At 38.8% G+C, this 12,497-nt stretch overlaps 1 protein-coding gene across 3 annotated transcripts; it reads right to left on the minus strand.

Annotated features, from left to right (window-relative positions):
* Positions 1–1,029: 1,029 nt before the first annotated feature.
* Positions 1,030–6,493, minus strand: LOC147630866 (two-component response regulator ORR21-like). Of its 3 annotated transcripts, none has more exons than XR_015267493.1 (7): positions 5,204–6,493; positions 4,214–4,369; positions 3,751–4,140; positions 3,534–3,610; positions 2,055–3,434; positions 1,310–1,627; positions 1,030–1,207 (listed from the first exon to the last, which is right to left on the minus strand). XR_015267493.1 is itself a non-coding variant. In XM_086809243.1 (6 exons), the coding sequence occupies exons 1-6, from the start codon at positions 5,394–5,396 to the stop codon at positions 1,547–1,549; spliced, it is 2,277 nt and encodes a 758-aa protein (XP_086665369.1). In that variant the 5' UTR covers positions 5,397–6,493; the 3' UTR covers positions 1,030–1,546. The 3 variants fall into 3 exon arrangements, 1 of the variants encoding a protein (XP_086665369.1); XR_015267494.1 differs by having other exon boundaries at positions 1,030–1,226; XM_086809243.1 differs by having other exon boundaries at positions 1,030–1,627.
* Between the last annotated feature and the right edge of the window lie 6,004 nt (positions 6,494–12,497).

The raw sequence follows: 12,497 nt of genomic DNA on the forward strand, positions 1-12,497 counted from the left end.
GTACATGATGGAAAAGGGTGCATTTATTGCATCAATTCGTACATGCAATAAATAGGAGATTGTTGTGAAAGATGCTATGAGAGCCTCTTGGTCTCATTTATGGCATGACGGTGAATTTGAGATAAAAGTAGCAAGGAGACCAAATCTTCACTTCTTATCTAATAGAATGTTATATGTTTAGGAAGAAAATTACAATGCAATGGCCTGGACAACTTTCATCGAGGAGATATACACTGAAACAAAGCGGAGGCACATAAGGATGGGGTGCACAATCATCGGCTCTAGAAAGGCAAGCCAAATAAGAGCAAGAAGAGGGGGGAAGAAGCCAACAAAGATAGACATTATAAAAGGTATTATGCTCATGCCATATAATAAACCTAGGTAACTTAGATTTATGTTGCATATACCAAATGTGGTGAAGAATGCTACATTTATTTGCCACTTATAGTTATTGAGGATGAGGATGACTCAACACCACCCCTCGCACATCAACCCACAACATTAGTAGGTGCTACTGAAGAGATCGGAAAGGTGATGGTATGTGTTTTCAATTAAAGTTGTGTATTAGTAGCCTTGAGTTGACATTTTATTGGTTGCATGGGCTAAAGATTTGTGATTCCCGTTCTGCATTGGTTTGTGCAAACAGTAGAGCCTTGGCAAAGGTTGAGGTCTACTATGTTTATTGCCATCCAGTGTCCCCAGATGTTGCAATGGCTCATGGATCTCCCATCAGATATCGTTGTGTGGTGAAAGACTATATTGAGATGGGGTGTGATTTCTCTCTGGGCAAGAAGAACGATGTGTATACCAAAATACATGAGTTCTCGTCCATATTGCAACTTCAATAAAGTAATTATAGATGGGAAGAAAGGTGAGGCGGGCAGCAGACTTTGTTATGCCAGACTTCCCAAGTGGTGAAAGTGAGTAAATTTGCACGTGTGCTTGGAGCATCCAAGTAGCCAAGAAAGAAAAAGAGAGAGAGAGAGGGTACTATATCAAGTGTAACGACTATGGTCAATTCAAAAGGACACTATAAAATGCACAAGTTTCCATAGTCTATTTCTTAACATACAAATCAAACCTAGTGACATTTTAAAACCAACGTAAGTAGCCATGAACATTACAACCACCTATCTGACACGTTAGCAAAAGTATGTCAGTTTTGTTAACCCAGAGAAGTAACCAGAGCTACAGGCAGCATCCTTTTCTGCCATACCAAGTAAAGTCTGTCAAACAACATTTAAAAAAAGGATGATATAATTACACACTGCACAGTCATGTAACACTCTAAGAAAACCCAATAATTTACCTGCATTCAGTTCCAGCTTGTGACTGCCCCATCATAAAATGAAGTGATGCTATAACTTTCTGATGCAGCACCGCGACCCCACTGAGCCCATGTCAAAGCCAAAGAAGTCCTTCCTTCTCTGCTCTCTGTGGATGTGGAACTTTTCATTGCCCCTCATATACAACCTTCTAAACCTTTCCAGCTCCTGATTGATTCAACCTTTTGCTACACTGCTTTATATCAGGTTCCTCAGTGGTTTTACTTCACATACATATTATCCATACCATAACCATCAGCTCCTCCTGGCTCGCTTTCTGTAAGACCTAACCCCTCTTGTTGCTGCTACATAAAAAAGACAGCTTAAGCATGCAATTACAGGGAAACTGAAAAAGGCTGGCCAAAAAAGAAAAACTCAACCAATATGAGGCTGGTTACCCAACCAACCCTGCCCGTCAGCGTTTCAGGTATGGATGGGCAATTGCCCGTCCAACTCCCCTCCTGTCACATGGGCCAGAAAAGTTGTGTAACCAGCCTCAGAAGGACAAGCAAACTCCACTTGACATCTCAACATAAACAATAAATGTTTAATGGGAGGACACTCCCTGAATTACGGTCGTCAGAAATTCAACACTACTCTGAAATGCATGGTGCTGCTTTTTTCCCAGTTAAGAGCTAAGACTGGTTACAATCCCCCAACCCCGTCTCCAATAAAAACAATTTCCTTACACAAACAATGAGGTAAAGCATATGTGCCCTATGATCTGACCTGTTTGAGAACAATGCTAAACAATTCATCTGATATTGGTTCTGAAAGCCATACATGACCTTCTTCCTTGACCTTCAGACTGCTCTCAGCTGTCAAGTGCTCACTTTGAAAAGCCTTCACACGTCCATTATCCATGTTGAAATTACTGGAAAACCCTGTGCTGAAGCCTGGAGTGTGTAGCTGACCTTGATCTTGCCCTCCCCTTAAATTCAAATTCTGAGGGCCAGACGACACTCGGCTATAACTTGGACTTCGAATAGGGCTGTTACTTACCAGTCCATACTCTTGGCTCAAGCCAAATCCTTGCCAAGGACCCTGAGTTCTCTTGCCTGTGTGGAGCCCTTGTCCTTGTTTCAACCCAGAAAACAATGCAAATTTTGATCCAAAAGTCTGAGGTAAACCCTCATTTAGCGGGGGAATAGAAGAGCCTATATCTTTCATCTTAGCCACACTTGGATCATCTGGCCCAGATGAAGTAGGAGAAGAAACAGTCATAGAATTCACAACAGCTACATTCCCTGCATTGGTGATATGTAGACCCTTGTTTTCTGCATCTGTTGTTCTTCCAAGAGGCCCAAGTACATTTGAGGCAGAGTAAGCCCCAACCAAAGATACAGATCCCGACCTCAATGAGCCACTATTTTGGCAAGTGATCCCACTACCTATACTGGCAGTTCCATTCACATTTGACATTGAGGTCACCCAAACACCTGCGTCTGTTGATAGTGCTTGCTGCCCTACAAGCGGGCTTGTAGGCATAGACAAGCCACCTTTACTCGTCACTTGCCCACCAACCTGTTGTTGCTGCAGAGCCTGCATAAGTAAGGCATTAGCATTGGAATTGACGTGCTGAATATTGTTTACTCCAGCTAGCTGTCCCATGCCCCCTAAACTAGCTGCGGCCACTAGTTGCTGCTGCTGTAAAGCTGACAGTCCAGGTGGCACTTGGTCATGAGATCCTGCATATGCTCCCAGTTGTGATACCTGAAGCTGGTTTACATCAGACGGCCCAGCCGGAAAAGCTCCCTGATCATTCAAAAGAGATTGCCCATATGATGACAAGGATAGCGGCCTTGCAAAAGCTCCATTATTTGCACCTTGAAGTGCAGCAATTTGCAATAAGAGTGACGGATCCACGTTTCCTATCCCTAAGTTGTTGGCTGGACCCAACCTCCCCAAAATACCTGCTTGTACTGTGGACACCAGGGCCTGAGGGGACAGTTGACTGGGTCCAGTGAGAGTTCGCAACTCGCCCAATCCTGCAAGCCCGGTTGCACTAACTGGACCAAAATTGGAGTCGGTTGCACCAGGAAAAGAAGGGTTTAAGCCACCCGACTGATGTGCTACACCACTGATCCTTTTCAGGTAGAGGCGATATTTCTGCAGACATCCATAAATGGTAAGGCACACGGGTAGCAGCTGTAATCAAGATAGTTAAAATTCCCAAAAATAGTTTTGACGAGCAACAGGATATAGCACCTGTAAGTGGCTGGCAACATTTTCCCTAGTTAGCCCATTAACATTCATCAGTTCGAGTATCCGCTTAGGTACAGCCTCTGGATGGAATCAAAAGTGAGAAAGGAAAATATAGCTCCATATGCCTAGGTTTGCAAAAAAAAGACGGGCTTGCAATCATGTACAAGAACTCTAGAGTTTCTATATATTCTAGGGATAAATGGGGCAGGATGATGCTTACTGTCTATCCCTAGCTGGTTCACAGCATTGACAAACTGCTGACGCAGATCTACCGACCAGACCACCCGTGGCTTCTTTGTTGTTGAAGAGTCATCATTGTCCAGATCAACATCTTCCTCTTCTTCTTTGATGTCCTTCCGCTTTTTGCTCTGCTTCCATGTCCCATCCAACCCCTCATTTGCTGAGGAATTGTGGTCCCCATCATCAGGAACCTGCCTAGTTTTACCATCTTCATGACTCCCTGGTTGTCCTGTGATTTTCCATTTCTTTCGTACCACATGTTGCCAGATGTTTCTAAGCTCCTCCATACGGACCGGCTTCAGCAAGTAATCACAAGCACCATGTTTGATGCCTTTCATTACCGCACTTGTCTCTCCATTCGCCGACATCACTGCAAACCTGAACTATCTTATTACCCATGCCAATCTATCACTTAAACCATAACATTATGAAATTTGACTCACTTATGACTGGCAGGTCCATCTCCAGTCGTCCCACAAGGTCAAGCAGCTTGAAACCGTCCATGTCAGGCATGTAAACATCGCTAATTATCACATCACAACTGTCTCTATTTTCCCTTAGCATTGCCAGTGCATCTGTTGCCCTCCCGCAAGTCGTGACTGAAAAAGCGCCATCCATTGTGTTACACGTTACAACAGTGTAAAGCCTCTTCAAAACATCAGAAAGATGTGTCTCAAGGGCATTTTTCCTTTAATAAGCTATGGCAGTATTTGCTTGATTGGCTTGCATGGCAAAAAGGCAATGATGATAGATGGCCCATCAACTGAATTTCTTAACTTAAAATTGGCTTGCATGGTAAAAGGACAATGGTAAAGATATCTACAAGCTAAGTATGTGATCAAGGCATGTAAACATTTGAGCCTTGCAGATGGGCCCTTCCATATGGTATAGAAGGGCAATGGTATATGCCTGGGTCAACGCATCCACGACCTGTCACGCCCCTCGTACCCCTTGAAAACCCAAGTAGCTGGAAGATGGTCAGCAGCCCAGCTTGTAGCATGTTTAAGAGCATATTCAGTGCAGCTCTTAAACATCCCAGAGGCGGCAAACCTGGCAGAAAATCCCCCTCCCACAAAATACAACACATGCACGCACTACAAACAGATGCAACCCCCCCCCCCCCCTCCTTCCCTCCCTCTGACCTCCACATAATGACAGGAAATCCAATAAATGTACACAGTTCACCCCTCCCACAAAACACACATATGCCTACACGTACAAATACTCAAGCACGTGCCCCAGATAAACGTAACCACACTTGGAGAGGTCTCCACTCTTACCTCGCTAGAGGGTTTTATATCTGATGTTTTTTCAAAGATTCTCTCTCTCTCTCTCTCTCTCTCTCTCTCTCTCTCTCTCTCTCTCTCTCGTGGCGGTTTACACACCCATCCATTATCCCAATTGAGCTGAGAATTGCAGAGGAGAAACAAAACCTTGGTATTGACAGCGGCGAAGCATTCTGTCGAGGATGAGTAGACAAATAGGGTCATCGTCCACCACCAGAACTCGTAAGCCTGCAGGAAAGAAGTCACTGTTGGCGCTTTCGACCTTTGCACATGCACGGCTGTTGCTGGAGATGGGGCTGTTGGATGCAGAGGGCGTCAAGAAGTGCGTCGTTGTAGCCATAACCACCCCCTTCTTCTGTAAATCCTCTCTCTATGTTCCACTGTGGGCTTAGGTTACTTCGGCTGCAGCGCGGGGGTTGAAAGGGGGGGGGAAGGGAGCTCGTGGGCAGTTTTTCTTGGACATTTCTGCCATGGCCGGATCTAGAGAGCGGGGAATTGATCCAAGAAAGCTAAGACCATAGCTGGGCGAGACAGAGAGAGAGAGAGAGAGAGAGAGAGAGAGAGTGGGGGTGGTTGTGTGTGTGTGTGTGTGTGTGAGAGAGAGAGAGAGAGAGAGAGAGAGAGAGAAGTACGGTACGAGGTGGTACTCGTGGGCAGAGATTTCAGGAAATCAAGGTTTTCCTGCCATAGCCCAAAAGTAAGGGCAGAGCAATGAAGTCGGTGGAAGAGCTGAAATGATAAAGAAATGCTGCACAGTCAGAGTGAGAGAAATGTAACGCGGTTTGGTTTATAAAGACGAAGATATGAACTCAAGCATATATCATCACGCCCAACACGCCAAATTCCTTCCCTTACTGAAGCAGAGAACCACATGAGAAATCCCATGAATCTGTGAGAGCGCCAAAACCCACCGTCAAAAAAGAGAGAAGAAGAGAACCCAAGATCCAACATCGAAGATCCCCACTCGTTTTTGGTTGCCTCTTCACAGGGAGCTTGCTTGCATTCCTTGCACCTTTTTGTGTGTGTGTGTGTAGGCTTGCTTGCATTCCTTGCACCTTTTTGTGTGTGTGTGTAGGCTAAACAAAAAGATGGAAGAGAGACTTGTGTATATGTAGACTATCAAAAAAGGTCACACAAAGAAGAGGTAATCTACTCTTGCTTAACGTTAGACATGAAGAAGCTCAAGAGTACATCTGTTGTTCCCTTAAAAGAGTAATGTGAAAAGAGGCTTATGTAATTGAGGGAATGCAAAAGAGGTGATAGCCTTTGAAAAATGAAAGCAAGTATGGAGTTGCAAGCAAGGAAGTGGCAAGGCAAGGGAGATCAAGTCATGGGAGGATGGTGGCTTGTTTACAAGTCAGTGAGTGTTCGAGCCCCAATGTTGTGGAGAATCTCCACAGGGTGTCCATCATACTCATAGTAGTGAGAGCCTCTCTCTCTCTCTCTCTCTCTCTCTCTCTCTCTCTCTCTCTCTCTCTCTTATACATATGTGTCCCCTCACCAAAAGGGCCTTTTGAGCATTGAAAGGCCTTTTCATCATCATTATATTCTTTTTTCCATTTGTGGGTGTAATGGAACTCTCCATCATGTGGTCCTCACCACCACCTCCATTACGCTCATGCTTACTTTATTGTCCTATAAGTGTAGAAAAGATACAAACATGGGAATGATTTTAATTAGAACAAGTAACTTGAAGTTTCGATTTCACATTGACTATTGAATGCATATTTGTCATCAAGCAGAGTGAAGGCTTAATAGCTCTTTTATATAAGTTAAAGTGCATCAAATAAAATACCATTAATGATTATGTAAGAGACCATCTTAAAGAATTTAAATATCATTTTTCTTATATAGGGAGTCCTCTTTTTAAACCTCCAATTATCAAACATTACAATTAGATGGAATGCCCAAAGAGTTTTTGTCTAGAAAATGTTGTATTTTACCTAAGTTTCTTGCTTCAAAATTCTAGAAAGTTGGCACTTAATTTCAGAAATAAATTATTTTAGCTTTTAGACCACAAAATGTGTACTAACTCATTGATATTGATTATGTCATTTGAGTATGCACCTTGTAGTCTCATTTTCATAAAGAGTTTGGGGGGCTTCTAGGAAGTAAAGGTGTGAATGCATTGTGTAAAAGCTAATTAGGGTACAACTTTTTAAGACAACGCATGCATTTTGGAGTTGAAAAATGTATGAAAGCATGTTTGATTGATCCTTTAAAAAGCTAGTGTTGCTTTCTAAAAGTACAATGAAGTAGAAGAAAAGAATATTTTTACCCCAAGTGCTCCTACGACTCTTAAGAAAGCACCACTTTTCTTTGATGAAATGTAAGCCCTCACAAGAAGCATGAAGTCACTATCACTTAAGACTTTGACAAGAGAGAATGAGGGAAATCCTTACTCTAAGAGTAAGATTGTTGTTGTTCAAAGATAATCTATCAATTTTCCCTTATAGACATGCAACTACTAACTTTGTATGCTACAACCTCTATGTTGTTTAATAGTGCATACTAAAATGAATTTATAACCTTCTGCCCAATTAAAGCTAGAATTATATTGGTGGTTTTATCTTAAATGCAATGTGTTCCATGAAAATAACTAGCATGATTTGATGCATTCCATCCAAGATCCAAGTCCCCTTACTCAATATTATCAATAAACAACATCAATATGACAACATTTGTGGTTTAGTTTTTTTAAAAATCATGAAATTTTTATTATGATGTTGGTTCGTCTCGTAAAGAAAAATTGTAAATCACATAGTAGTCTTTGCATGTATATGCTTGCAAAACAAATTATCATTTAAACTTAAAGTACTAGAGGAGAGAGGTATTTATGTTTGACTTTTGAAAACATAGCCACAAAATTTCAAAAAAAAAAAAACATCAATTAGAACCATACAAGTAGCATACAAAAACTTGGCTATCATCACATAAACTTGCTTCAAAGCATTCAAACAAGCATTCAGATGACAAAGATTCGTTTGTGAAGGTGGTCAAATGTTTTTTTTTCAAGATACCCTTAATTGTCTTATTTCTAATCACCTTTGCAATTTAACATGTGCTTGTGTTTTATTCCATGTCTTGCTTATTACTTGGATATTGAAAAGCTATCACCATGTGGTTAAAAAAATAATCATGTGCCTAATATACTCATATGTTGGGATATTATGTTGTTAAGTTTCATTCTTTAAACTAGTGTCCTTATGTTGTAAATCTATGGTCTAAACAACTTTGCACATGATCACATTTCTCATTGAAGCTTAACGTAACAACAAGGAATGTCTTTGTATTGCACAAGTACATGCATTTAGTCATATTGATCCATGCTTTAGAGAAAAAATGATTGAATGCAACCATTATGAACAAATTTCTTGTGTCTTTATGTATGTTAATACTTTATGAGTGCATACTTGAGTTATTATATATGTAATAATAATAGATGTCTAGGCCAATGCTTCCATTTGTTTCTGGTCTTTCTTCCTATTTTGCCTTACGTTGTCTCCCATAAACTTCAATCCCTATGATAGTTTGGGTCTCTTTTGTGATCTATGTAGTATCTCTTATAATCTGTATAAGATCCATATCCTCTATTAAAGTTTATTCTCCATATTTTAAATATGTGGAATCTTCCACTATTTTCCATCTATGATGATCTTCATAGTTTTGGTTGTCTACTTCATGGTCTTTTGTAAGAGTGGACATGTTGTCCTTTATTATACTTATGAGGGTATTCCATTGCCTTTAATATGCTTTAAAAAGGTATCTCCCCTTTTTGCATCAAGATTTTGGGAGTCATCTCCCATGTTTATGTTTAGCTCCATAACATTGTCTTCGGGGCCCAAAGCGTGGGGGGTATTGTTGTTCCTTTAATATAGCTAAAAACAATATTTTCAAGCCATGTTGTCACCAAAAAGAGATATAATTCTTGTCCTAGATAAGAATAGGTGCATCTACTATTAAGCTATTTATTTCAATTAGTATGGTTTCTTTCTTAGAATGTATAGAGCTTGTCCTAGATAAGAATAGGTGCATCTACTATTAAGCTATTTATTTCAATTAGTATGGTTTCTTTCTTAGAATGTATAGAGCTTGTTCACAGCTTGTTCACAATACGTGTCAAGTTTTAAGACACCATAATAGTTATATTTCACCATAATTGTTATATTAATCATGTTCTATTATTCTTTTCACATGTCACAATCTTGGACTTGATATTTTTAAACGATTTCCTGTATGAACACTTTTACTTAGAGTCTTACTCCCCCCTACATCATATGTACTATTCATTAAAAACCTTTGCATAAACCAAATTCACATCTCAACAATATATAAGGGATTAATGCAGCATGTTGCATTCTTAGGATTGCTCTCAAAGTTTTTCATGTGATTATCTTAAGGGAAAACAACAAGGTTTTTCATGTGATTATCTTAAGGGAAAAGGATCGGGTGCATCAAGGGAAAAGTTGGTTTGTAAATTCTTTACATTTTCATAAATTTTCATTTACAAATTTCATCTGAAATAGCTTCAGCTCAAAGTTAAGTTTGAGAGATCATTTTATATATCCGAATAATCAAACAATTGAGTACTTTTCTTGAGGATAGAGAAAGTTATGGGCACTTTCTCTCATGAACCAAAAATCATCAACATTGAATTACACATGAATAGAAAATGTTTTTGAGTATGGAAGTGCCTCTAATGGATGATATGAGGAGGGTTCAAGTAAGGGTAAAAATGCACCATAACCATACCTTGAGCTCTGGAATACTACTCTAAATAGAAAAGTGGACATGGGGACAACTAATAGAAAACTAGGAGACATACTATTCCAAAATCAAAATTATCACTAAAAACACCTCAACCAAAATCATAAGTGTGATAAGCAAAATAAGCCAAAGCCAATAAACACATAGGTTTATGTGAAACAAAAGGAAAAGGCCATGTGGTTTTGTTATACATTTTGATGAGAAAACATCTAAAGATGGGTCTAACCAACTATCAACTAGATGCACATCAACAAAAGAGGAGGAGAACTTCATTCAAACCCACATAACCATATATATGCAACATTTTAGCATAGGAGTTGACATGTGTCTAGAGATGATTACATTTATGAGTTGTCATAGCAGATGGAAGCACAAAAGATTGGTTTTAATGATCAAATTATTATTATTGGCCAATAAAAATACATTATCAGAAAGCTTTAGGAGTGCTTTTAATGAAGACAATGTTATAAAATGTTAGTAGTGATAATTTACTTATTTACTTAGTGATCAAATTATTATTATTGACCAATAGTAGTGTTTGTGAGATTTCATAGCAGATGGAGGTACATGTTAGTTTTAGTGATCAAATTATTATTATTGGCCAATAAAAATACCTTATCAAAAAGCTTTAGGTTTCATTCATGAAGGCAATGTTGCAAAATGTCAATAGTATTACCATTGATTTACTTAGTGACATGTAGAATAGCCACATTAAAGTGTCCCATTATCTTTCACACTCAAGTGAATCCTTTCTATTCCTATTTTTTATTTTGTTTTACAATCATAGAGCACACCTAATTTCTTATCCAAAAGTTGATTTAGTATTCCTTTTTTATGTAAAAATCAAGATAGAATTGCTTTAGTAAAATTTAGTGTTCAGCTAGGGAGAGTGTGCATGAAGTTTTTTTAAAAAGAAAAAAGATACTAATAAATTTAGTATTCCTTTTTTATGTAAAGTATGATAGAAATTTCTTTGGTAAATTTTAGTGTTCAGCTAGGGAGAGTGCACGTGAAGTTTTTTAAAATGAAAAAAGATACTTCTATTAATTAATGAGGATTACACACCGTTACAATGGCTATGAGGTTTTCTTTAAAAAAACAACGTTACAATGGCTATGACATTTAATATCACTTTACAAGTTAGTACTGAAGGGAATAACCAAAGATCTCAATCTTCATCATCACCTGTCAGTATTGTAAGTGTAATCATTCATGAACTCTAGAGCTTCCTTGACATGGTAGCGAGTCAGTGAGAAAACATGATTGCACATCGTTCTCACATCATTTCAGAAACTACCTGCGAATCAGTGTATTAAATGACTTTGGTAAACCAAGGCAATGGCCTCCTCTCCCAAACCCACCATTGTAACATCCTATACTAGAGTTTGGTGTATTGAATGACTTTGATAAACCAAGGTAGTGGCCTCCTCTCCCAAACCCACCACTGTAACATCCTCGTGATGTATTTATGAGATCAACACGCATCGGGAGCACTCACACATGCATGCACATAGCTGACATGAGGAAAGTAGTAGGTGGCACGTGCAATGAACACAATTTAGGTGATCCTTTCCCAAAATTTGACCCAAAAAGCATGGTGTATCAATAGCCATTTGAAGACTCTGATTCTAGGACTAAGTGGCATTTTTCCATAAGTGGTAAACCGCAATTGTCAAAAAAATTGATGATTATTGGTACCCCATGCCTTGTTCAACTTTTCAATCACCCCTATAAGAATTTATCAATATTTATGTGGGATTTTTAGGCCTTTTGGCTTAAAATAAGCCAAAAATGCTTTTTGGGCTACAATTTATTTAAATTTCTCTCAAAATTCCCAAAAAGTTTTTAAACCTTTACATGACTCCCAAAAATGTACAACACTCCATTTGACCACCCAAAGGCCTTAAAATAGGAGTTTTTAGGGATTTTAAGGCCTTTTAGACTTAATTTGGCCTAATCTTGCTTAAGCTTTTTCATTCTCTCTTAAACTAGAGAATTTCTAAGTAGGAAGGGATGATTTTTTAGCTTTCATGTACCATTGGTTTATGATGGAGTTGAGGTAGATCATCCTAGGGCTTAGAAATCATCAAACCTTGCAAATCACATTCATTGCTTCTTATTTTGAAGAGAGTAAGAGAAGAGGGAAGTGGTCTTAGGTAAGAAGGTGGTTTTGAATGCACAAAGGTTGTTTTTTACCATTATTTGCCCTTTGGCTAATATCCAATGGTTAAATTACCATAGTCCTCAATTATTTAGCTTTAGACCTTCAATTTGCGTCCATCTCTCTTTTAATATCTTCTACAAATTGACCTAGCACATGCTTTGATAGCACTGATATAAGAATCACCATGTAGGGATTTATGGAACCGATTTCTCAAGAAAATTATTTAATCAATTGTTCAATATAAAGTAATTGCATCATATTCAATAAAAATTATTTAATCAATTGTTCAATATAAAGTAATTGCATCATATTCAATAAAAATCAAGCTTGCATCATATTCAATAAAAATCAAGCTTGCAAATAAATACATAACACATAAAAATACTTAGCTCTCACATGACACTAGCACTGATGGGTACAATCTTCCCCCTTCATGTGTGTGGCGTATCCCCACCCATGAGCATATTTGTATATTCAAAGCTAAAAAAGTCCATAGCCTCCAAAAATACA

The sequence above is a fragment of the Cibotium barometz genome, chromosome 15 (assembly GCF_041138505.1).
Source record: "Cibotium barometz isolate CiBa-2024 chromosome 15, ASM4113850v1, whole genome shotgun sequence".
In the NCBI taxonomy this organism is placed as follows: domain Eukaryota; kingdom Viridiplantae; phylum Streptophyta; class Polypodiopsida; order Cyatheales; family Cibotiaceae; genus Cibotium; species Cibotium barometz.

Excerpts from the sequence above, each read along its gene's own strand:
- LOC147630866 (XM_086809243.1), bottom strand. The coding sequence starts at position 5,396 with ATGGCTACAACGACGCACTTCTTGACGCCCTCTGCATCCAACAGCCCC. Across the intron at positions 4,141-4,213 it reads GATGGACCTGCCAGTCATAA|TGATGTCGGCGAATGGAGAG; the intron begins GTGAGTCAAATT and ends TCAGGTTTGCAG. Across the intron at positions 1,628-2,054 it reads TTAGCATTGTTCTCAAACAG|CAACAAGAGGGGTTAGGTCT; the intron begins GTCAGATCATAG and ends TTTATGTAGCAG.